Source organism: Panthera onca, chromosome A3, assembly GCF_046562875.1.
Source record: "Panthera onca isolate mPanOnc1 chromosome A3, mPanOnc1 haplotype 2, whole genome shotgun sequence".
Taxonomy (NCBI): Eukaryota; Metazoa; Chordata; class Mammalia; order Carnivora; family Felidae; genus Panthera; species Panthera onca.
The window spans coordinates 97,467,307-97,492,110 of NC_138341.1; the positions used below are offsets into that span (position 1 = coordinate 97,467,307).

General features: G+C 59.9%; 1 protein-coding gene across 2 annotated transcripts in view; it reads left to right on the forward strand.

The window, feature by feature from the left end:
• The window catches only part of RRBP1 (ribosome binding protein 1), a 64,480-nt gene extending 40,808 nt beyond the window's left edge, over nt 1-23,672 (forward strand). Inside the window, exons 5-24 of one of the 2 annotated variants that reach the window (XM_060611515.3) lie at nt 2,921-3,073; nt 3,792-3,910; nt 6,294-6,447; nt 8,658-8,796; nt 10,619-10,797; nt 10,944-10,969; nt 13,724-13,814; nt 14,634-14,726; nt 17,031-17,123; nt 17,205-17,288; nt 17,444-17,533; nt 18,241-18,333; nt 18,771-18,842; nt 19,414-19,509; nt 20,075-20,158; nt 20,635-20,742; nt 21,476-21,559; nt 21,823-21,921; nt 22,402-22,545; nt 23,100-23,672. In XM_060611515.3, the coding sequence (XP_060467498.3) occupies nt 2,921-3,073; nt 3,792-3,910; nt 6,294-6,447; nt 8,658-8,796; nt 10,619-10,797; nt 10,944-10,969; nt 13,724-13,814; nt 14,634-14,726; nt 17,031-17,123; nt 17,205-17,288; nt 17,444-17,533; nt 18,241-18,333; nt 18,771-18,842; nt 19,414-19,509; nt 20,075-20,158; nt 20,635-20,742; nt 21,476-21,559; nt 21,823-21,921; nt 22,402-22,545; nt 23,100-23,138 (2,040 nt within the window). In that variant the 3' untranslated portion in view covers nt 23,139-23,672. The remainder of the gene's footprint in view (nt 1-2,920; nt 3,074-3,791; nt 3,911-6,293; nt 6,448-8,657; nt 8,797-10,618; nt 10,798-10,943; nt 10,970-13,723; nt 13,815-14,633; nt 14,727-17,030; nt 17,124-17,204; nt 17,289-17,443; nt 17,534-18,240; nt 18,334-18,770; nt 18,843-19,413; nt 19,510-20,074; nt 20,159-20,634; nt 20,743-21,475; nt 21,560-21,822; nt 21,922-22,401; nt 22,546-23,099) is intronic. The other variant, XM_060611521.3, reaches the window with a different exon arrangement.
• The last annotated feature ends 1,132 nt before the right edge of the window (nt 23,673-24,804 follow it).

The window sequence follows — 24,804 nt, forward strand, 5'->3', positions numbered from 1 at the left end:
CACCCTGAAAGCGCAAGGGGCCACCCCCGCCAGAACTCGCTGAGCTTTGTCCCTTGCCTCTCTCCTGAGGAGTAAGTCCTGGTGCCGCGGTCCCACAAGGCCAGTTGCACTCAGTTTGAAAGCTGTCTCTTTCCAGCAGAATTCTGTGGCTTGCTCTTGCCCTCTTGCTGCTTACTTCCCCCTTCTGTCAGGGCAGCGGGCCCAGGGAGATGGCCTGGGACTGGGGATGTCCCATGTGGTCTGGGCCACAGCCCTTCCTCAGGGCACCTCCACCTGCTCATTCGAGAATAGTCAGAAACGAGGCAGCCTGAGTTTCTGACCTCAGTTGGAGAGACACAGCCCTGAGCCAAACAGTGAAGTTCATTTGGTGGAGATGGCAAGAGCAGATGAGCTTTTTGGGTGGTAACTCTTGGTTAATGGTCCACCCAGGAGAAGGACCTTCCCTAGAGCTCAGTAGCCTTCTGCCCGCTGGGCCTCATCACCTCTGTCAAGATTGTCCACGTGCAGCCTTCACGTGAGCCCGTCTTGAGTTGTTGGTGAAATGCAGGCTGGCTGGAGCCGCTCACCCTGCCCCCAGGAGCCGGACACGCAGCCTCTTTCTGCCTCGGCCAATGGTGCGCCATGGCCGTGAGCATTTGCACCACAGAATAGGGCCAGCGCCGTGAATCAGTGCCCTCCCACCCCCAGGAGCCAGCAGGCCAGCACTGGTCAAATCTGTGGTTTCGGGGAGCCATCCTTCTGTACCTTCTTTCTGGACAAACTGAGAAATCCCTGTGACATTTGTCTGCCCCAGAATTAAGGTCAGGGGAGAGGAAATGGAGCAAATGTCCCCACGGCTGGTTGGCCGTGTGGTTGTCTGGCTAGTTCCGTGCCTGCCCCCTTGACTTTAGGGTGGGCTGGAGGTGTGAGGAGTGAGGAGGTACAACCTTTGCCAGTCCCAGTGGCCTGTTTCTTCCCCATGCCCAGGGTCTCTGGCTACCGTGGGCAGGGCAGCGGGTGCAAGCAGGGAGTACATCCTGCAGGAGGCCCCTTAATGCGGCCCTCATGCTGGACACTTACTGCTCACCCTAGTGGTGGCCGCTTGACACAGCCCTTGGTGTTCGTTACCCATCTTGCTCCGAGGTGTCCAGCCAGGCCCCCGCTCCTCTGACCGCACCCTCCCTGCACCCTCCTGGGCTCCCAAGTGCTAACACGGTCCTATGAGGTCCCTCTTTAAGCTCTGCCAGTGGGTCTTAATCTTCAGACCCAAGCCCACACCCCTGCGGTCCTGCCCCATGTGCTCCCCTGACATGCCGACCCTTTGTTGCCACCCCTGGGCTTCTCCTCCTGCTCTTCCCTTATCCTCAAATGCCTTTCACTGCGTGGCTGGCTGGAGATTTTCCCCTTATCTTTGAAGACTCCTTTGACCTCCCTCTCTCCCTCCTGTGAGAAGCCTTCCAGAACGCCCATTTTCCTCTCCCAATGCCATGGTTGTCATCACCAAAGCAATTACCTATCATTGTATTGTCCCCTGTGATTCTGGCCACCTTGCTTGACTTAACCTAGCAGGCTGCCTGTTAGCGAATGGCCACCAAGGCCCAAGGCCAGCACACAGCTAAGAGGAAGCCTTCCCGGCCTTGGACACCATCGTATCTTCCCCAGGGCTCAGTGAGCTCAGCTTTAAAATGGGGGTCATGATCCCCATCTTACTGACAGAATTGAGTGAGGCGCCTGCTTGCCTCAGAGTGGGAGCACAGTGTTGGCCACCTCTCCCGGTTCCGGTGGATGATCAGTGAAGTGTCCTTTAGCGTGGACCTTGGGCTCCTGTGGGCTCTCACCCTGGGCAGAGCCAGGAAGAGGATTGTGTGAACAGTGAGGCCAGGGGTCCCAGGTGGGCTCAGGGAAGGCCGGACACACAGGCAGCGTTGGCACCCAGCGGCCACCCCGTCAGCCTAGCTCCTCCTTTAGCTTCTGATTTGCTTCTGTCCCAGCCCAGGGATGGACGTGCGGGGGGCACTCTGGCCCTTCGGGGTGGGTCTCCCTGGCATCCCTGGCCTGGAGAAGGAGAGCATTTCCCACTTCTCTGATCTCCTGCCCAGGACCGGGATGGCACAGGGCCTGGAATCTTGGGAGACGCTTGCACCGTGGTCCCCCAGGCCAGCTGGGCCCACACCAGGCTCTTCCAGCCCAGCTGGAGGCCCACTGGACAGGGAGCATCCTCACCCCAGGGGCTTGTTTGCATCACCCTTTCTCGAATAGTCACTCTCTGTTCCCCTGTGGCTTCCATCCATTGCCATTCTTCCAAGAATGACACAGACCCCAGCCAGCCCCTCTCCCCTGACCAGCCCGTCCCACCCTGTGCTCTGCCCATGCCTGAGGCTTCAGGTCCCCAGGCCCAGCATCCTGTGTTCATCATGGGCATCTGACACTGACCAGAGCAGATGTTCCCTGGGCTGCGGAGGGAGGACTGATCAGGTGCACGTGGAGACCTGGGCCCTCCGTGTGGCTCAGCCATCAAGGCTCACTGCTGCTTCCATCCTGACACGAAGCACTCAAGTAGAAGTGGGCCTTCCAGGACCTGGATGTCAGGGACCCAGCCAAGCCAGGGTGTCGTAGCCCCAGCAGGGCCGAGCCAGTAGTCCTGGAGAGCACAAGACAGTGTGTCCTGTTTACATAGCTCCTTCCTGTGTCCGCTGCCTTCACATGGCCAAGGTCTGACATCCACTCCTACTGGTCAGGTCAGCAGGGTTTTCCAGAGATCAGATCCCTCGTTGCCTCCTGTGGGTTCTCTGCTGTGGCTGGCTTGGTCTGTCCGGGAACTCAGGGGGAGGGGGTCTCAAGCCCCCAGCCCCAGGCGATGTCTGGGCTGTGATGACCTTGGGCCCGTCTGACAAGTTCCTGCCCTGGCCTGACTGCCTCTGTGCCCTCTGCTGTGTCCTAGGAGCTGGCAGCAGAAAAGGCTAAGGCAGCAGCCGGGGAGGCCAAGGTGAAGAAGCAGCTTGTGGCCCGGGAGCAGGAGATCACAGCCGTGCAGGCGCGCATGCAGGCCAGCTACCGGGAGCACGTCAAGGAAGTGCAGCAGCTACAGGGCAAGGTGGGCAGTGGCTCTGGGGTGCGGCCGGGGGCCCCAGGGGGCACATGGCTCCCCACAGGGTGGGGGAGCTGGCTTCAGAATCGGGTTGGTTTGGGAGGGAGGGGCCGTTTCATGTGGCCAGCCCACCACGCGTGTGTGAACGTCAGCAGCCAGGAAGATATAAAATAGATTTTAAACAACGCTTTTTGAAAACAGCCTGGTCCCAAGTGGCCGGTGCCATGTCCCGTCTCCTCCGTTCCCGTGGGTCAAGTTCGCAGCCTCCATGTGACTCCCCAGTCATGCTGGCTCTGCCCTCTCTGCTCGTGCTTGGGAGGACGCCATAAAACAAGAGACACGAGCTGCCCGAGGGAGCAGCCTGGCCTGCCTGCAGGGCCAGAGCCCCGTGCCTTCTCCCCGGCCCTGCGCTCTGTTCATGGTTGGCCACGGCCACCTCCCTGCTGCTTGGCTCAGGATGTGCCACGGGAGGTCAGAGAGCAGGAAACAGGCTTCCTCGGGGTAATTGTAGGCTGTGGCTATGTGCTCGGTGTCATGGCGGTTAACACAGCGCCTGGAGTCTACAGACCGTAAGGCAGAGGGAAGGGAGGGGGCGCATGCAGGGGGTCACCCTGCCTCTGGTGCATTAGTTTGTGGGCTGGGGCCTCGCTGACCTCGCTCCCCACCAAAGCCGGCTCTCTGTGAGGCCAAGAGGCACTCTGATGCCCCTTCGCTGACTTTGCAGATCCGGACTCTTCAGGAGCAACTGGAGAATGGCCCCAACACACAGCTGGCCCGTCTGCAGCAAGAAAACTCCATCCTGAGGGATGCCTTGAACCAGGCCACGAGCCAGGTGGAGAGCAAGTAAGCTCAGCGCCCCCGTTCAGACACCGTGAGGGCGCTCTCCTGGAGGCTCTGGAGCTGGGGAGGGCGTCCGAGCCTCAAGGCTTTGCAGGTAGATTCTAGTTTCTTGCTGGATGTGGGGCTGGCACGACAGCCTGGCATGGGCCCCACACGTGAGTGAGCACGGGGAGCTGGCTGTGCACTTGGCAACCCTCCCTGTTCAGGGCTCTGGCCTGAGACTCCATCCCCCTGTCTGGCTGTGAGTGGCCAACCCTTCCAGTGCATGGCCGGCATCCTCACACGTGGTCAAGGCGCCAGGGAGAGCCAGCAAACCCGGTCTGGTCTGTCCGTGCCCAGTGTCCACGTAGTTGGGTGCCTCTCAGGTCCTGGCTGGTGCTGGCATCTTGCCTTCCCGGGGGAACACGTACTTTTCCACGTCTGTCTTCACAGGATCTCGATGTAGGGTCTTTAAACACTTCTCATGGTGGCCCAGAATTTTGGGGGTTAGCGGATTGTCCATGATCAGAGTTTGATGGTGGTGTGGGGACCCACCGTGGTCCTGAGCCCCTGGATTCTCCACCGGGAGACGAGATCTCCTGTGCTGGAAGGGACATTTGCAGTAGTAAGTCCTGCCTCACGGCACTCGGCCCGGCCTGCTCAGGGGGGCTCTTGCTCTCAGCATCACCCATCAGGAGTTCCGAGGGCTAGTGAGTCCAATAGGGGGCTGACCTTGGAGGGCAGCAGTGACCTCACCCTGTGAAGGGCAGCGTGGCTTTCTTCTGACTTCCTGATTTGAGCATTACGGTCTCAACTGGCTGGCCCAGAGGAAGCCCCACTACGTTTTCTTTTGATTCACATTTCCTTGCCCTCTCTTGGCCTGAAACATCCAGAAGGGACTTTCCGAGGTTCTGCGTTATCCCCAGAGCATCCCCTCTTGCCTGGAGAACCGACAAAGGTAGAGGGCGCTAGTACCCTCTGTCCCTTAGCTGCAAGTCAAGTGGGGAGAAGGTTGGCCCAGGAGCCGGACCGGGGAGGGGAGTCTGTGCCCATGCGTCTGGTCTTGCCGGTGGCCCCCCAGGGCAGTGTGAGCTAATGGCCACCTTCCCCAGGCTGGTGCCTTCTGTGCAGAGGCCTCCTCTGGGTGTGCATGTGCACACATCTTCATGTCTGCCCTGGCCTGTCAGCAGGCTGGAGGTTGGTGGCTGTGGTTTCCTCAGCAGCTACAAGCAGAAGGTAACAGTGGAGCTCTGGTTTCTCCACTCATGTAGAATCCACTGCGGCCTCTGTCCCGGGGAAAGTCATAAAGCTACAGACCTGTCACCCTGAGGCGGTGGCCACCGACTCCCTTTGTGGAAGTTCTGCTCTGCGTGGGGTGGGTGTCCCGGGGCCCTGCCCAGAGCTCCAGAGCAGTCCCAGGGGGCCACCCACTCAGCTTCCCGTCACTATCCCAGGGCACTGGAATCTAGCCTTTGCTGTAAGCCCTCCGGTCTTGAATCTTGGCCTTAGCGTGAGCTGAGAGAGAGCCTTTGGGACAGCCACGTTGGTGCAGGTGGGAAAAGCCAAGTGCAGAGAGGTGGGACCCACCTGGCCCTCAGCCAGCAGAGTGCAGCTGGTCCTAGCCAGGTTTCTGGCCTCCACGTGGTGTGACACCACTGTGCAGGGTTGTGGGCGGTCTTGTCTGTCCCCTTTGTCTTGCCGAGTACTGTCTCCTGGCTGGACGGTCGGTCCTGCCTCAGAGAGATGTCTTCTGAGCTGATGAGGCTGGTGGGCCGATCACCTGCTCGCACTGGGGAAAGCGGGTCTTGAGCTGCCTTTCTTTTCCTTTCAATCGAGTCTCCTTCCTTCACTTCTGTGCTTGTCGCCGGTCCTGAGATCCAGCTTTTGTGCAGTGTTCAACAGTCTGTTTTGTAAAGTGCCTCAACCTCCCATCTCTGGTGGCCCCCAGGCGTGGCCATGGTCCAGTCTGCCAGGGAAGTGGGGCGCATGGACTCCAGCCCTGCAGGGGTGTCGAGGCCAGTCAGCCTGCATCTGGGGCCTGTCTGGTCCTAGATCAGCAATGAGGAGAAGAGTGTCTTGCCTTTTCTCTGACTTTCTCTGACTTTCTGGGTGGGGTTCCTGTGGGATACTGTAGGGCACATTTTGCTCTTCGCTCTGTATGGTCCATACGCGGCGCTGGCAAAAGAACGTCTTCACCAACACACATCAAAGCCCATAGGACCGACAATATGAGAGGCTTTGGTAGTGGCTCTGGGATGTGGGTGACCACTTGTAAAAGAGCACGTGCCCCGAAGGAAAGGCTCGCCTGCCAGGCCCTGTCACCCAGGGGGAGCTCTCGGGGCTGGCGAGAGCTCACCCAGTCAGTCCCTCTTCTGTCCATCAGTTGGGGCTGGTGACTGTCTTGCAGGCAGAACGCGGAGCTGGCCAAGCTCCGGCAGGAGCTCAGCAAGGTCAGCAAGGAGTTGGTGGAGAAGTCAGAGGCCGCACGGCAGGAAGAACAGCAGCGGAAGGCTCTGGAGACCAAGGCGGCCGCCTTTGAGAAACAGGTCCTACAGCTGCAGGTGAGCCATGGTGGCAGCCGCTTCAGCGCCCGAGTCTGCTCTGCCCTCCCCCCGGCAAGCCTATTTGCGTAGCAGGGACAGGCCAGAGCTTGCCTGGCCACATCGGGTCATCCCTTCCCCGTGATCGTGATGGCCAGAACCCTCGGCCCGGGCCTCATTAGTAACAGTGATCGCTAGTGGTGTGGAGCCGGTGCACTCAGTGTGGTCAGCATTGTCCTGAGTGCTCTGTAAGCATTGACCCCGCCAACTCTCGTCGGGACCCTAGGAGGTAGGTGCCATTGTTATCTGTCGTCACCCATTACAAGATCTGAGGCACCAAGAAGTAACTGGTCCCAAGTTCACACAGAAGTGGGATTTGAACCCCTAGGTCTGGCCCCAGAGCTGTTTCTCCTTCCACGTTTGCCACCACCGGTGGTCCTGCAGCCTCGGGCTTCAAGGCTGGGCTGGTATGCTTCCTTCTCAGCCTCCGGCTGTGGCCTGAGAGCTGTCATTTTCCCCGGAGAGTGGCTGTTCTCCTTCAGAGGAGGAAGATTGTCCCCATCCCAAAGTGCACTGGGCAACATCCAGTGTGGCCTCAGCCTAGGGGCTTTGCTCCCTGTTGCCCTGAAGGCTTCTGGATGCCCCAGTCAGCCCGTTTGGGGACCACATGTGGGGAGCCTTGCTCTCATGTCTGCTGTGTATTTAACTTACCTGCGGGAGGAAGTCCTGGTGGTCGGAGGGCCCTGGGCCCTTCTGCGGCTCAGCCATTGAAGTTAGGCTGAAGCACGAGTCTTGTGGAAGGTACTAAAACGACAGACGTGAAATTGTAAGACCAGTGTTTGGGTGTATACGAGGGACCAAAAAGGAACACGGACAGGTAAACACAGTGTGGATTATTGGGGCAGCATCAAGATGGATGATTTGGTGTTTGCTATTTTTACCTAAAGCAGGCCCACCCACACCAGTGAGATCAGATGCTCACTGGGGTGGGCCTAGCCGTGATCATGTGTTGAAGGTTTCGGGATAGTTCCTGTGCTTCGGGGGCTGGAACCTCCCCTCTGGCACCCAGCTCGTCACCGTTATGTGTGCCACTTCTAAGGGGTCAAAGCCTGGGGCTGGCCCTCACCAGTAAGCCCCAGACTCGGAGAGTCTCTTGCCCTCTCAGGCTTCGGGCTGTCGTCCCCTGCCTGGGGCCGCAGAGAGTCCCCTCTTTCCTCTCTGACACCAGAGATTCTGGGAGTGGATGACTGCAGGTGGTGAAGGAAGCAGGGGTGTGTGGCTGCCTCCTCTGTTGTCCCATTGCTGACAGTGAAGCCCCCGGTGTCCGCTGGGGATTTTGGAGCCTTTTTCCCCATCTGAAAAAGAGTGTGACAGTAGTACCTGTCCCATGGGCTGGCTGGGGGTTCACCACGCTGATGCACACATAGAATGCCTACAGTAGTCCTTTGCTCAGAACAAGAACTCAACAGATGCGAACCTTAGAGGGGCCAACTCAGGAGGTCCCCAGGTTTTTCTGGAGGGTTAGGTTGCGGGAAGCAACTCTCTGTGTCACACTGAAGTCAAAACGGGGCTTTTCCCTTTCTGTGACTGCGCTTCATCACCTGGGACCCCTTACCGAGAACTCACCGTTGAGGGGCCAGGGTGGCCATGGCCTCCTGGCTTTTTCCAGTGGGTAAACTGACTTTAGAAATCCAGGAGCATTTTTTTTTTCAAATTTTTTTTAATGTTTATTTATTTTTGACACAGAGGGAGACAGAGCATGAGCGGGGGAGGGGCAGAGAGAGAGGGGAGACACAGAATCCGAAGCAGACTCCAACCCACAGACCGCGAGATCATGACCTGAGCCGAAGTCGGACGTTCAGCCGACTGAGCCACTCAGGTGCCCTGAAATCCAGGACCATTTTTTTTTAAGTTTATTTATTTATTTTGAGAGAGGAGAGAGGGGCAGAGAGAGAGAGAGAATGATTCCCAAAAAGGCTCTGCACCGTCAACACAGAGCATAGCTCTGGGCTAAGCTCACGAACTGTGAGATGGTGACCGGAGCTGAAATTGAGTCAGATGCTTAACCGACAGAGCCTCCCAGGCGCCCCTGCAGGAGCATTTGATAAAGGCTGTTGGGGTAGGTTGGCAGGATGGAGAGAGCTCTCTGTCGTCTGCGACGTCAGAGCCAGCTGAGGGGCCAGCCTCCCTCTGGCATCTTCATGGCCCCCTTCCCTGTGCCCGGTCCCCAGGTGTCTCACAAGGAGAGTGAGGAGGCTCTGCAGAAGCGCCTGGATGAGGTCAGCCGGGAACTGTGCCGCTCACAGACCAGCCACGCCAGCCTGCGGGCGGACGCCGAGAAGGCCCAGGAGCAGCAGCAGCAGATGGCCGGTAAGGGTGGCCTGTTGGCTCCCAGCGGGCCTGAGGGTCTGTGCCAGATGTGGGGCCACACACCACCCTGGCCCCACTGCCGAGCCGGAGCCCATAAGATGACCAGCCCTGCTGGCGAGTGAGGGCAGCATGGGATCCCTGACTCTGCCCCTCAGGTGGTCGTGAGGTGGCGGTCTCAGCAGGAGGCGGGCAGAGCCAGCAAGGACTAGGTGTCAGGGCGGAGCTTGAGAGCGGGGCTGGGGAGTCGGGGGTGTGGAAGGTGCCACCGCCTGGAGCCTGCCTTGCCATGGGGCCCCCTCTGGAGCATCGGCTGTGAGTGAGAGCCACAGCAACCCTGAGGCCTTTGTTGACCTTCTCAGCGGACTCCTTCTGGACCTGTCCTGGCTCACTCAGCCCAAAAGCTAGGTTTGGAAGGTGGGGCCTATGGTCCCCCTAGGCCTACATACAGGTAACCTTCATAATCAGAAGAATGTGGCTAAGTGAGGGTGCTGAGGGCCCCTGGAGAAATAGGGCAGACGAGGCCAGTGACCACTCCATAATCACTTGCTCACAAGTATTTCCTAAGCGACTGCCATAGGCACCCAGAGCTCGGCCAGGAGTAAAGCAGTGGCAGCAGGGCCACATTCTAGCAGGAGAGACAGTAGTCAGGTGCGGGGCCATGCATCAACCAGCCCTGTGCTCTACAGGCTTCAAACAGCCAGCATGACCTAACGCAGTGTTAGTATTCTGTTTCTCTGAAGAGGCAGCTAGTAAATAGTTTTGGCCTTGTGGGCCAGACACAGGGTCTGTCACAGCTGCTCAGCTCTGCTGTCATAATGCAAAAGCAGCCCTAGACGGCGTATAAACAGACAGACCTGGCTGTGTTCCAATGAAGCTTTACTTACAAAACAGGCAGTGGGCCAGAGATGGCCCTTGGGCCTCGTTTGCTGACCTCACTCTAATGGGCTAGGTGTGGCTTTAGATTGGGTGGTCAGGGAGGCCTCTCTGAGGCAGAGGGAATGTTCAAGCCAAGTCTGGATGACAGGAAGGGGCTGGTCTCACAAAGACCGGGAAGAGGCAGAAACGGCCAGCACAGGGCCCCCGAGAATGGGGATGAACTTGAACTTGGCCCGTACAAGAAACAGAGGCATAAGATCAACAAGTGTGACTGGAACAAGAAGGCAGTCGGCCAGTGTGGGGCCCCAGGTGGCCCTCCCTGTTAGGTGTAGCATGCTGGGAGCACTCAGGGCATCTGGGACGGGGGTGGCATGAGCCCCTTGTACTTGTGGATGCTCCGGTGCTGAGTGGAGACTGGACCAGAGGAGCAGGAGTGGCCCAGGGGAGCAGGCGTGAAGCTCTTGCAGTCATTCCGGCCAAAAGCAACAGGCTGGGCCCAGGTGGCTCCAGGGTGCTGGTGGGCCGGGGAGGGATTTGGCAGACAGCGGATGTGGAACCCACAGGCCTCGCTGGCCGGTGAGAAGTGGGGACACGGAGGAGCAGAGCAGCCAGATGAGGAGACCAGGCTGGTCGGCGGGAGTGCTGGGTTCGAGTTGCCTAAGCAGAGCTCAGCTGATATGAGCCAGTGTCCCAGAGAACAAAAGTTCAGCAGCTACAGCTGGAATCCATTTCAGAGCGGCATCATTTTCCCATGAGTGATCTCAGGGCATTTCGTTCCACCCCAGTGTGCGCTGGGGAGCAAAAGCCAGAGTGACTTTGTCCCTCAGCCGCTAAGATGCCCGGTGGTCACAAGTGTGTCTTACGGGCCTGGGTGCACGCAGAAGGCAGTGAGGGTGGCCGTGCCGGCGTTTCCCACCCCCACCCACCCTTGCACGCTTCTCCTCAGAGCTGCACAGCAAACTGCAGTCCTCCGAGGCGGAGATGAAGAGCAAGTGTGAGGAGCTGAGTGGTCTCCACGGGCAGCTCAAGGAGGCCAGGGCTGAGAACTCGCAGCTCACCGAGAGAATCCGGTCCATCGAGGCCCTGCTGGAGGCGGGCCAGGCCCGAGACACCCAGGACGCCCAGGTCAGCCTTCGGGAGGGGAGGGAGAAGGCTGCCGAGTCCCACCCTGCCAAGCAGAGAGGGCCGACCGTGGATGGGCCCCATCCTGACTAGTCGCCGCACGAGGCCAGTCTCATGGTGACCGCGGCGCTTTCTGTCTCTCGTTCCAGGCCAGCCAAGTGGAGCAGCAGGCCCAGTAAGTGGAAGCGGAGGCCCGCAGCCTTAGCGTGGGGTGGCCAGGACCCCAGGAGCCAGGGCTTCCAGCAGGGTGCACAGATTCCCTGGGGAAGAGCCCCTTCAGAGGCCCTTGCCTTTCCCTGCTCCCTCCGGTGGCTCTGAGGACAGGGAACAGGCCTGGCCAGAAAATAAGGCCTCCCTGCAAAGAGCTCCTTGCCTCCTCTCAAGGAACAAGGCTCAACTGTGTGGAGACTGGCAGGTGCTCGGTGGGGGCTTCTGGACCTTCTGCCCCCTCCTGTCCGTCCATCCATCTGTGACTCAGCTGGTCGGAGGGTCTCCATGTCTACAAGGCGAGGGTTTTTTAGGGACTGAGATCATAAATCAGGTAGCAGCCGTGATTACACACCCATCTAGAGAACCCAGGAGGTCTCCAGCTTTTTGCACAGATCTGCGATGTCTGTGCAGTTGAGAGCTGACCCAAGTCACAGGATTGCCCGCGAGGCAACTTCACTGCTGGCAGACCTTGTTCGCTTTCGGTATTGGTGACCCAGCACGAGGCTGTGCTAGGGGACTGTTTATTTGCTGTTGCAAAGGCTGGAGCCAATACTTGGGTGGAGTGGCTTGAGTTAGGGGACTTAGAGTCCTTGGGACCATCACCTCTGGAGCATGCGTCCCTGAACAGATGTCCACAGTCTTGGGAGAGGGTCCTGGCTGCTGTGGCCAGAGCTCCACAGGATAGTCACGGGGGGTGAGGCATGAAGGGTGTCCTCTGTCCCTATGCAGACAATAAGACATGTCCCAGACCATCAGCTGACATGGTTCCCTTGTTCTGGCTGCTGCCACCAGTGAGTCACCTCCCCTGCGCCTCCTCGGGCCGTGGTCCATGTTTCTTAGCCTCAGGCTTAGCGGTTTGAGAGCTGAGGAAGGAAGCCAGAGGGCCCAAAATGCCTTGCAGGAGACGCAGGACCAAACTCTCCATGTTCCTTTCCCACTGTGCTACTTTGCAGAAAGTTCACGTGAGTTTTGTTTCTCTTGGAATTTATTGGAGTAGAGAAGTTGTGTTTGATGAGGGTTTTTTTTGCTTTTGTGTTTTAAGATCACATTCTTGGATCACAGAGCAAATTATTGAGGCATCAAAGTTACACCGCAAATAATGGTTCATTCTAATTTTTTGCATTGTGCAGATGTGTTTGACAGAAATCGGTTTTTTAAATTTCCTTCTGAATTTATCTGGAAGTTGTGTCTAAGTCTGGCCATCCTGTTCTGGGTGGAGATGAGTGATCTGACCCAGATGTTCTGGAACCCAGGCAGCGGCCGCCAGGGGGCTGATTGTCAGTGTGTCCTTGCCATCTGCCTGCCTGGGTTTGCTCATGTGGTGGTTTGCTGGAGGCAGGCTCTTGCACGAAGGGGGGGGGGGGGGGGTGGGGGGTGGTGCTTGAGGGAATTGCTGCGAGGGGTCCCAGTACAGCTTTAAGGGTGAGGTCAAGGTTCCTTGGGCCTGAAACCACCCCCCAAGAAGTCAACAACTGACTTCAAGGCCTTGACCAAAACTGTTTTGAGAGTAACCAGGTGAGGCGTTGCCACGGTGGGAACCCATTTCCTGGTAGGGTGGTTGGGGCAACTAGCGGCCCACGCTCACAATTGTTTTGTTCAGTCCCAAGGTGTGTGAGAATGGTGTTTTGCAAAAACGTTGTTGACCGCGGCCCATGAAAAGAAATGCAGATGTGTATGTCCTCATCTGGCTGGCAGTGGCCAGGGCCCCACCCGCCTCCCCCAGACTGCTGGCAGCCCCCTCTGGTGGGCACACCCATGGGTGGGGGACCTCTTTCCAAGCTTATCACTTCTGGACTTCAGATTTCACCTGTTCCTGCTGTTCCTGGGGTCTTCGCTGCCCTAAAGTTTAATGCAGAACCCAACATGTTAAAGCCCCTGTTTGAAGCCTGTGACTCAGAACAGCTAGTCCATCTGTAGCAGCGTCAACCTCTCACTGTCTGGAAGATGAGGGTGGTCAAAGCCCACTAGGCTCTTGAATGTGGAGACGGGACTGACATCTCGCCAACCCCATGGCATCTGGGGCGTCACCCGGAGCTGATTCCCCAGAGCCCGGGCGCAGGCCTGAGGGAGGAGCCTTTGGGTCTCAGCAGAGTTAGGTTCTGGACAAAGGATGGTCCTGCTGTACCCTGCAGAGACTGCTGGCCTATCATGAGCTGCTGAGAGCAGTGGCGTCCAGAGTCTCGATGGGTGTGCAGGCGACAGCACCACCTGAGTCTAGCTCAGTCGACCTCTGAGAAGGCCCAGCCCATGTCTTCGGAGGGCCAGGTGTGGCTGTGGCCATAGGGAAGGGCCAGCTGACATGTTTTGTGGGGACCGAGCAGGACCAGGTTGAATAGAAGCCACATACCGTTCAGTAGAAGAAAAAGCGCCCCCCAAACCCTACTGTCTGGGATACATCCCTGTTCCCGCCACTGTGGCCGCTCTGACCTCTTCAATCCCAGCAGCCAGTGTCACCAGGTGTAATTCTGGTGGCCTTTTGGGTCTGCACCCAGCCCCCTGGGCACTCGGGATGAGTGGAGAGGATGGGGCCGAGGCAGTTCCTTGGGCTCCCCTTGAAAGCTTGTGCTCTGTTGACGTGATTGGGGGCAGTGGGAGGGGACTGACCCATAGCCAAGTGGCTCCGGGTAGGTGTCCAGGCAGCAGAAGGGGCACTCCCGAGGCAGGACCTGGGGTGGCGCGGCCCTTGGAGTGCAGCAATGACGTCACTGTCTCCCTTCAGCCTCAAGGAGCTGGAGTCCCAGGTGCGGTGTCTGGAGAAGGAGGCCACCGAGCTCAAGGAGGCAGTTGAGCAGCAGAAAGTGAAGAACAATGTGAGTGCTGAGAAGCGTGGGTGTGAGGCTGGCCTTGTGGGAATCCCACCCCTAACCACTCAGGAAAGGGTTTGGCTACCCCTTTATGTCCCGTTGTGCTGTTCGTGGCTGGAAGCCTGCCTGCCTTTGGCGGCTTGGGTGAGGCCTCTTTTCCCCTTTGGGTCCGTCATAAGGCCCAGAGCTGACTCCCTTCCCATCGGCTTGGGTCACGTGCCCAAGCATGGAGCCCCCTGCCCCCCCTTACCCCCACCCCATGGTGGGGTCAGAATGTACCAGTTGGTTTGGTCTGGGTCATATGGTCACCTTGGAGTAGGGAGGCAAATGTCATGAGAAGGGGATATGGAAGCCCCTTTCCTCTGCAGGGGGTGCGGAGCCCCCCCTACATCCTCCTTGCTGGGCTGCCCCTCACTGCTCCTCAGGTGGCCCCGGGCTCCCTGGCTCCCCCATCTCCTCTTCCCCCGGGAGCCCCGCCTGGCCCTCCCTGTGCCTGGCGCGGCCAGAGCCAGCTGAGGGGTCGGTGGTGACAGGAGCTGCTTCTCTCTGAGGAGCCAGCCGACCCTGTCTTCTTCTCTCTCCTTCACGCTGGAGCCTCCTCATGGCCTGGTGCCACGGCTGCTCCCTAGTGGTTGGCCCCAGAGGAACCAGGCGACGTGCGCTAAGAGAAAGCACGTTTTGTCCCTTGGCAGTCTCCCCATTGGGGTCCCAAGTGGGGTTGGGGAGGGTTCTCCCTCGCTACTGAGCCCGGCTCAGGCCGCCCGGGTGGGATGTGTGGGCAGCCGACTGTCCCTGGCCGCTGACCTCTCCTGCCTCTGCCCCCAGGACCTCCGAGAGAAGAACTGGAAGGCCATGGAGGCTCTGGCCTCGGCGGAGAGAGCCTGTGAGGAGAAGCTGCGCTCCCTGACCCAGGCCAAGGTCAGAGTCCCACACGCGCAGACTCCCCTGCTGGTCAAGATTCGGTCGGCAGCAACTGTGTGGTTTAGCAAACCACACAAAACACACAAACCGCGTGCAGAGCAGCCTTGGCCTCGGAGCCTCAGAGATCCATGCCAGGGGGCCCCTCAGAGATCCGTGCCAGGGGGCCCCTCGGAGATCCGTGCCAGGGGGCCCCTCTGAGATCTGTGCCAGGGGGCCCCTCAGAGATGCATGCCAGGGGGCCCCTCAGAGGTGCGTGCCAGGGGGCCCTCAGAGGTGCGTGCCAGGGGGCCCCTCGGAGATCCGTGCCAGGGGCCCCCTCGGAGATGCGTGCCAGGGGGCCCCTCGGAGATCTGTGCCAGGGCGACCCTCAGAGATGCGTGCCAGGGGGCCCCTCGGAGATCTGTGCCAGGGGGCCCCTTGGAGATGTGTGCCAGGGGGCCCCTCGGAGATGCGTGCCAGGGGGCCCCTCAGAGATCCGTGCCTGGGGGCCCCGAGGCCAGCAGACAGTGTGCCCTGTGCCCCTGCATCTTCCCCCTTACCCTCCTCCTCCCTCTCCTTCATTTATCCTTAAGGTGAAGGGGGGAACATACCCCCCGGTGCTTTTTCTCACCTGGGCCTTTTGCCGTTAGGGTGCAGAGAGTGAGCGGCCATGGGGCTATGAGCCCTCGTGGCCTCACTGCCTTTGAGCCCGAGGTTGGCTGTCCTCAAGTTGTTTTTCTCCCCGGCCACTTTCTCGGGGCCCATGAGATCCTGGCCCAGTAAGTCCTGTGGTTGATCTTTACCGTAAGTAGCAGAAGGAAAGTTGTCTTTAGCAGCAAGCTGTCTATAGGTCCTGGGCTCTGTGCCACCCAGCTCGGCAGAATGTGGGTGTCTCCATGTTTGGGGCCCCCATGTTGCCTCTGGAGCCCTGGGCCGGGAGCCAGCACTGAGCTCTGTCCTGGGGACGTGGCCTGCAGTAGCAGCCATGGGAGGCCTCACCCACCCCCTCTTGCCACACGTTTCCGTCCTTGATGAAAGGCCCCGGGGCAGCTAGCCCTCCCCTCCCAGCCTCGCTCATGCAGAAGGAATGTCTGTCCTGTTATCATGAGCTCTGCAGTGACTTTCATGAGCCTCCCAGGAAGCCTGAGGGTTGTAGCAGTTGAGGCCCCAAGACAAGGCAGGAGGTGGAGGGCTGGCCTCAGGTCAACAGCTGTAGTTAGACTCCTCAGAGGTGACCTGGAAGCCTGTGGCCTTTCTGTGGCAAATGCAGGAGCTGTGATGAGAGATGTCATCTGCAGTCATGCAGCCAGATTGATAGGAGCTGGTCTCTGGGTCCTCTGGCCCTTGCCTGGGACTCACGTGGCCAGGGGGCCTGAATGGGGTCATGAGGTCAAGGATTCAGAGCAGGCCACCGGCATCGACCAGCAGCGTTGTTTGCATCGGTGGTGAGCCAAGAAGGGTCACCACCCTTGAGACTTGAGTACAGATCACATGGGTGCTGTGGGCGGACGGGGCATCCGTTTGTCATGCGCATTCCAGAACAGCATTGGAAGGTCCTGATCTGGTCAGAGTTCTAGTGTCACCCTCAGGTCTCCAGCCATGCCATCGGCAGCAGGTTCAACCTACTGGGCACAGGATACTAGATAAGACTTTCTTTTAGCCAGAAACCTCCCCAGGGTCCTCCTTGCGCTTTGCATGGGAGCCTCAAGGAGGGCGGATGGGGTCTGGCCTGGCAGCCTGGCCAGTGTGAGTCAGGCTTCAGAAGAGCCAGGACCCCAACCAAGCCCTTAGCCCTTCTGGGTGGGTCCCTCCCTTTGCAGAGTGGGGGTCCTGATCCCCGCTGCTCCTGGCTGGCAATAGCCCTTAAGTGGTGGCTGCTGGGAGATTCACCTGTCCTCTGCCTCCCCCTCAGCAACCCCCCCCCCCCCCCCCCAGCAGCTTGGCCGTCCACACGCACACAGGAGCACGCACACGCTCATGTGGAGAGCTCCAAAATTCAGAACCGATGGTGGGTAGGTTCCTGCTGGGGGGTGTCAGGAGCCTGCACCTGCCACGTGGGCAGCTTGCTGTCTCCCCATCAGCACTTTGATCTGTCAGGACTGACCCAGCGCAGGCCGAGGTGGCCAGAGCCTGGCTGCTGAGGTTGAGCCCCCACTCCACCGCCCCTTTTGGTCCCACGGAAGCTACCTGTCTTCTCCTTTGATCCTGTCCCTCCCCCGAAGAGCTGAGGTGGGGACGGGCATCTCCAGGAACACTCCCTGGGGTTGCCCTAAGTGTCACAACTGAATGCTGCCCTCCCCCACCCGCCCACCACTGCTCTAGGAGGAATCGGAGAGGCAGCTCAGCTTGACCGAGGCACAGACCAAGGAAGCCCTGCTCGCCCTGCTGCCAGCACTCTCTGGCTCGGCACACCAGGTAGGAGGCGAGGTGGCTCCCGCGGGACCCCACTGCCCACAGGAAATGTCTCCGGGCCCTACCTCGTGTGTTTTGTGGCAGAGTTACACCGAGTGGCTGCAGGAACTCCGAGAGAAGGGCCCCGAGCTGCTGAAGCTGCCGCCAGCTAGCACAGAGCCCTCCTCGGTAAGCACAGGTGCCGACACACACCCTTGCCGGGGCCGCTGCGGTCACTTCTGCTATCCCCTGTCGGTGGGAAGGGAGGGTGCCCGGAGCTGCCTCATCAGGCAGCTGGGCGAAACCTTTGTGCTTGGCTAGCCAGACCCCTGTTCTGCCCTCAGGACCTGGCCTCCAAGCTGAGGGAGGCCGAGGAGACCCAGAACAGTCTGCAGGCTGAGTGTGACCAGTACCGCACCATCCTGGCGGAGACGGTAGGGTGTGAGAGGCAGGGCCTCTGGCAAGGCTCTTGGCTGGGTGTCCCTCACGGGGCTGCCAGGAAAGAGCTCTCAGAGCCTCCAGGCAGTGGGCAGGCCAGTGGCCCTGGGGGAAAGAGCCCTGGGTTCAGACGCTGGCTCTGTGCGCCCTTGGGCGAGCCGTTGCCCCTGCCTGGGCCCCAAAGGGGATGAAGGAGGTGCTCAGGCCTTCATTGCTTCTGAGCGGAGGAGAGGGCTGGGCTGCGGGTTTGGAGCTGGGGGTGCAGAGACAGTTGGGACACGGAACAGTCTGGGAAAGGAAGAGGTGGGCATTTGGCTGACAGCTGGCTTGCAGCCACTGTCCGTGTGACTGCCGGAGCCACGCTAGGTCTAGACCTCCTGCCCGACCCCGTCCCGGGCCCCTGAGATCAGCGCTGGTGGCAAACCCAACAGAGATGAGAACCCTAGTGATGTCCTTCGGGTCACAGACCTCATTCCCCTGCGTGGCCCACGCACAGCCTTCGTTCGCACACTGGCCAGAGACCCCACACCAGGACTGTGGCCCGCCTTCCTCCCCATGTGACAACTATGACGAAGTCAGAGCTGGGCCACGCTGACAGCCAGGCAGCCATCCCAGAGGAGCCGGGGGCACTAGGCTGCGGTTGTGTTCATGGGAGTAGGGTCTACAGTTAGAGGGGCCCCGCCTCAGTGTCCCTTTCCCCCAGGAGGGCATGCTCAAGGACCTACAGAGGAGCGTGGAGGAGGAGGAGCAGGTGTGGAAGGCCAAAGTGAGCGCCACGGAGGAGGAGCTCCAGAAGGTACTGGAAGGGCCCTGAGACCCTGGCCTGGAGCCAGTGACCTGGGCATCACTCCGGGGGGGTCCGCCTTCCCTAGGAATTCAGACACAACTTCCCAAAGGCCCACAGCTAGATCAGAATTCATCAAAACCAGGGGAAGCGCCGATGGGGTCGCGCAGGTCTCCTGGGAGACAGGAGGCAAGTGTGCTGGGTTTTGGCGATGCCACATAAAGTGTTGATTACGGAGTGACCACCGACTCCTCCGTCTCCAGGGCACCCCTACCCCTACCCTAGGGAGAGGCTGCTGGTCATGCGTGAGGTGGGCGGGCACCACTGGGCTTCCTGGGAGAGGGGGCCCCGTCCTGCTCGGGTCCGGGGACACGTGGCACCGCATCCCGGGACCATCCCCCCCCCCCCCAGGGGCTCACATTTGATGGGACTTTGCCCTTGCTTTGCAGTCACGGGTCACAGTGACACATCTCGAAGAGATTGTAGAGAAGCTGAGAGGAGAACTTGAAAGTTCAGATCAGGTAGGCGCGGGGGCTCTGCCCAGAGGGCTGCTTTCCTCATTACAGAGGCCACTGTAGTTCTTTCTCCCTCGTGGACCACACGTGTTGAGAGGGGTGGAGGGATCTCGTCCGTCCTGCTTTTCGTTCTTGAGAGCCACTTGCCACCTCAGAGCGGCCCGAGATAGCGGGGGGCCTGTGCAGGATGCCCAGCACACGGCAGCGTCTGCGGCGTGGGAGGGGCGCCGGGTGGCCCCAGGGCTCTGCAGACACGGTCAGCCCTGGCCTTGCGGAGGGGGCCTCTGGTGCCCACCTAACAAGGAAATCTAAAAGCTCTTCCCCACCGTGGAGTCTGGAACACATCTGGGCCCAGGAGTGCCGGAGTTCAGGACGGCGTTCCACTGCCAGGGACTCATTTCTGCCTGTCCTTGGTTGGCCCATCGCCAACAGGCCACGGAAAGTCTCCCAGCCCCTACCCCAGGGCAGCCAGCCTTGTTGCGCCCCGTCACCCTGTCTCCCGTGGTCAGTGCCTCCTGCTGGCCCACTCGAGACCTGTGGGGTGTGTGTGTGTGTGTGTGTGTGTATGTGTATCCAGGTGCGGGAACACACCTCACATCTGGAAGCAGAGCTGGAGAAGCACATGGCGGCCTCCAGCGCCGAGTGCCAGAGCTATGCCAAGGAGGTGGCAGGGGTGAGTCTGCCCAGCGAGGTCTCCAGCCCGTCCTGGGTTTCTCCTTCCATGGTGCTCATTAATAGGAACTCAGAGTCTGGGCTCTCGGGCTTCTGCCCTGGCCGTGGGCCAGCTGACCTGAGAGAGGTGTCATGGGCAAATGGCAGAAAGACCATGCCACCAACAGGGAAGCATACAGCCAGGACAGCCTCGTGAGGCCACTTCCTTCCCTGGCCCGGGGACACCATTTCAGGGGCAAATGGGCTTAAATCTGATACCGTTTACTGACTGTTCAGAGGCGGCACCCCCCCACCCCCTAGTCCTGGTTTGATTTCAAACTTTTGGCCGTATTTTATAAGATGGTCTGTAAATGAAGATCCAAGAAAGGCCTGTAGTGGATTCTGTCTTCCCCACGTCTTCAGACAGAAACCGTAGTTTGGGGAGGCCGAGGAGCCCCTGCCAGGCCCACACTGCTCCGGAATGCTCTCGGGGCTTGGAGCAGCTTGTGTGCGTAGGTGTTAACTCATAGGAACTGGTTTTCTTTTCTCCTTTTCCCCCCATCACCTGGATTCATTTTCTCTCCAAGTTGAGGCAACTTTTATTAGAATCTCAGTCTCAGCTGGATGCAGCCAAGAGTGAAGCCCAGAAACAAAGCAATGAGCTCGCCCTGGTGAGTGAGCGTGGACAGGAGGGGAACGGTGCCAGGGTGTGTGTGCGTGTGTGTGGTTCATTGGCCAGTCGTGGTTCTCCACCCCGTGCAAGGTCACATGGCTCGGTGGAGTGGGGTGTGCCCCGGTGTAACCTCTGGGGCCGGCTTTGATCAGCCGTACTGAAGGGGCTCCTTGTGCGTTGGCCCAGAACTCGGAGCTGGGCGTGTGGCTGCCAGGGCCGGTGCTCGGGCTCTAGTCACATGTCCCCTGGTGCGGCCTGGCCCCGTAAAGGCACTGGGAGCTCAGGGCAGGGGTTCTGGGAAGTTCAAATCTCCGTGAGCCCTGTGGCTCAGCACTACCTCGCCCTCCGTGGCCCTCGGATGTTTTCTCACTTCAGCAGTGGCTCAGACCCATTCAGTCAAATGTATGGGTGGGCGTGGCACGGTGGGCGTGTGTCTGGCTGTGTATTTGCACAAACCCACCCTCCCTGTTTCAGGTCAGGCAGCAGCTGAGTGAGATGCAGAGCCACGTAGAGGATGGTGACGTAGCTGGGTCCCCGGCTGTCCCCCCTGAGGCCCCCCCAGCAGAGCAGGACCCTGTCGAGGTTAGGGCGGTGAGCCGGTCCCCAGATGTCTGTCACTAACAGCCCGCGTGGGCCCCCTCGAGCCCAGTTGGAGAGCAAAGGCGGCAGGCCTCTGTTCCGGCTAAACACTGGCAACTTGCGGCCTCCAGGGCCTGCTCTCCCCACCCCGCTCTGCCCCGAGAGGGACCACCAGGTTCTGAGGAAGTCCCAGAGCAGAGGAAGGGGCAGGGAAGCGGCCAGAAGGAGAGGGGTCGGGCGCTGGATCTTAACAGTTGTGCGCAGGAGTGGGGGGAAGAGGGAGTCGGGGCGGCTGGGCCTGCAGTCAGGGAGTCTGGTCTCCTGCCAGGGCCCTCGCCGACACGTCACAGCAGGGTGCTTGCCCTCCAGACTCTGGACCCAAGTGGCGTGGTTGCGAGCCCTCAGCGGGAGGTGGGGTCCTGTCACCAGAGTGGCAGTGGTGGGCACGACACTGTGGGGCGGGGACTTGCACGGTGGCTCTGAGGCCTCCTTGTGCCGTGAGTCTCAGGAAAGGTGTCTGAGGTCGGCAGAGGTGGTGGCTCTGGACCCGGGGGCCGAGGCACCGTCTCCGCGCAGCGGGAGTGTAGGAGCGACTGTCAGCTGGCTGGTGGGCAGCCAGGGGCAGGGAAAGGCCGAGGGGGCGCAAGGAGCTAGGAGGCGGCGCCTGCCCAGGAGCCCTGGTTCCCAAGGGGGTCCTTCACCGGGTTCCCACAGTCTGTGCGGTGTTTCCACGCAGCTGAAGACGCAGCTGGAGCGGACGGAAGCCCTCCTGGAGGACGAGCAGGCACAACGGCAGAAGCTCACAGCCGAGTTTGAGGAGGTCAGGCCCTGCCTCTGTAGCCCTCGGGGTGTCGGGGACAGTGGGGGTATGGGCCGGGGTCTGCCGGGCGGTCTGGCCTTGTCCCTCCTGGGGTGGGGGGGGGGGTGCCACACAGTCCCCTGCCCCGTGCGTGTGGGTCCCGCCTGCTCTCCCTGGCCACAGCCTTAATCCCCTCCTGGTGGGCGTCCCCAGGCGGACTTATAGGACCTGTGGGGTGTGTACGGCGTCCCGCCCATGCCCCGCTGCCCTCTCTCTACACCAAGGCTCAGAGCTCGGCGTGTCGGCTGCAGGCAGAGCTGGAGAAGCTCCGTAGCATGGGGCCCCTCGAGTCTTCAGAAACAGAGGAGGCCACACAGCTGAAGGTAGAGGGGGCCCGGGGGGTCTGTTCCAGGGCTCAGGGTGGGGTCAGGAAAGGAGCACCACCTCTCCCGCCCCGGCTCTTGCCACCATCTCCCACTGTCGCTCCGTGCGGTGGGAGCCATCTTGAGGCCCCTCGGGCAGGGTCCAGCCTCATTTGGTGGTGATGGGGGTGGCGGGATGTCTAAACTTTTGATGTCGCACACAGCAGCCACCAGTCAGCGGGGCTGTTTACATTAAACAAAACTGGAAGTTCAGTTCCTCCGTCACGCTAGCCACAGTACACCGTAGGACATGCCCCGTGTCATAGGAAGCTCTCCTGGTAGTGCTGGTAGCTGGGACAGAGACCTATCTCTGGGTGACCAGGAGATCACATCCTCCCGCCGCCTTTGGAAGACTCCGGCTTCCCGGGCATATAGCCACGTGGTCTTTCTGCTGTGTGCCACATGACAGCTGATCTCCTTTGATCCTGTGACCACCCACAGGAGAGACTAGAAAAAGAGAAGAAGTTAACCAGTGACCTGGGACGCGCTGCCACCAAATTACAGGAGCTTTTAAAGACGACCCAGGAGCAGCTGGCAAAGGAGAAAGACACGGTGAAGAAATTGCAGGAGCAGCTGGACAGAACAGTGAGTGTCCTGGCCCCAACCATGGCCTTGGCTGCCCCATCCCCGGAGCTGGGCCCTGGCCCAGAGCAGAGCAGACCCCGTGGGAGTCAGGGTGGGAAGGGCCAGGTGGGGTTGTGGGAGCCCCAGGAGTCCCAGGATGCAGGATAGATGGGAGAGCCAGGCCTGGGGGGCCGGAAGTGTGGGGTCAGACTCCTGAAAGTGGGTGGCAGGACATTCAGCCTGCTGGGCCCAGCACCTGCCCTCCTGTGGCTCCCCTTGGTGGGAAGTACGTCTCTGGCCCCCACTGCCAGCTAGGTCCTCGCTCTGCAGCCTGGGGGACCAGGGTCCTCACCCAACTCAGGGCCCTCCCTCTCCTATGTCCCCGGCTCCTGTCAGCCCCCGGAGTCCACTCTGGTTTTCCAGACTTGCTGGGCTGGGTGTTCTCTGAAAGTATTGGAGTGGTGGGGGGTGTTAATCCCAAGGGGTGATTGGAGGTCCCTAGGAGTTCGGGGTGAGTGCTCGCCTTGGCTCTTTGACCCCAGCCTCTCCTTCCATCTGCCCACCTTTGTTCACAGGAGGACAGTAGCAGCTCAAAGGAGGGCACTTCTGTCTGAGTCTCCTCTGCGGGAAGAGAAGTTACTGTTCAACTTACCAAAATGCCTTACACATTCCTTACAGATAAATAAACCAACCAACAGCGTTATCCAGGCCCAACTTCCAGTAGCTCTGAGAGAAGCCATTAGAGACGAGAGTCTCTTAGAATCACAGAAATAGATCTTCCAGACCCGTTTGTAAAAGAACCTTTGTCACGTTTGATAAACACTATTCCCCAGGACCAGGCCTGGACCACCACCGAGCAGACGCCAAAGCCCTTATCAGCTCCGTGACAGACCCCAGGGTGTGAGCTGGGGAGGCTGGGGCCTCTGGGGACCCGTGTGTCAATCAGTGCAATTGTTTTCTCTCACTGGGCTGGGGAGTGGGAGGCGGGCGGGGCCGGGTGAGGAATCTCAAAGGCTGTGGGACAGACTGGAGGGTCACAGCCCGGCCCAGCGAGGCAGCAGCCCTCAGCCCTGGGAGAAGTTGCCAGCAAGAACGGTTGTATGACCTCCGGATGTTAATGCCATTAAAACCAACGTTGTCGCCCGGCACTTCGGTCTCGTCTGGTCTGCTGGGGCTCCCTGGCCTGGCCGCTGGGCCCAGGATGAGGAACGAAGAGGGGCTGTCTCCCTCAGGGGAAGAACAAGTGTGCTGTTTGGTTCCCCTGAAATCAGGAGATTTGCAGCTGTCTTGGGGGCTCCCCCAGCACTTCTCCCGGTCATGGCACCCGGTGACCAGATGTGCTGACCGCTGCCCCCACCCTTGAGAATCGGAGGCTACCTAAGCAGGCCACGGGTGGCCTAGGCTGTTGTCCAGGGTGAGCTCTGTGAACGAGCAAGGGAATCTGTGTCCTGACTGAGGCTTGGACGCTCCTCTGTGCCTCAGGGGGGTGGTCCAGAGCTGGAGCAGCCAGCCCAGACTTGCCAAGATCCTAAGACCCACTGTGTCTGGCAGCTGGAGGCAGCGTGGTCTTGGAGGAAGCAGTGGGAATCGAGCTTGAGCAACACCTGGATTGGAGGGGTCGGGTCCCAGGATGGGTGGGACCAAGCCAGGAGCAAGCAGGTGAATCTGAGCAGCCTGGGGCTTGGTGGCATCAACCAGTCCTGTTAAGGGGTTGCCTCGAGCAAGCACTGTCCCCTTTCATCACCCTCCTGAGCCTCAGGCCTGTGACAGGAGTTGGATTGGCTAGGGGGAGGGCGCACACCCTCACAGCAGGTCCAGCACAATGGGGAGGGTGCCAAAGAAGGGCAATCCAAGAACTAGCCTCCACTGCCTGCTTTGGGACCTCCGTATGTCAGGAGTCAAACCCACCAGAGGGCACTTCTGTGGGTGGCCGTCACGGGAACCTTGAGACCCAGGCAGCATATTCTCAAGCCGGCAGCCTCTGCACTGAGCAATCCTCCCGAGGCCAGGCAGTACTGCCTTCAATCTGCAGGACCCTGACCTGGTCCCGGCTCCTGTGGGCCACCTAATCATGCTATGTGGCACCTATGTATTGCAACGGTATTGGCATAAAGGATGCTGGGAGTTTGAGGAAGGCTCCCCAGAAAAGTGAGCTTAAGCTGGAGTTCACCAGAGCAGGAGATATTTGTCAGGGGAGGGGAGAAAGGCCCAAGGCCAAGGGGACAGCAGGTGCAGGGACAGGAACTGAGGTCAAGGGGGCCTTGTAGAGCCAGGTTACAA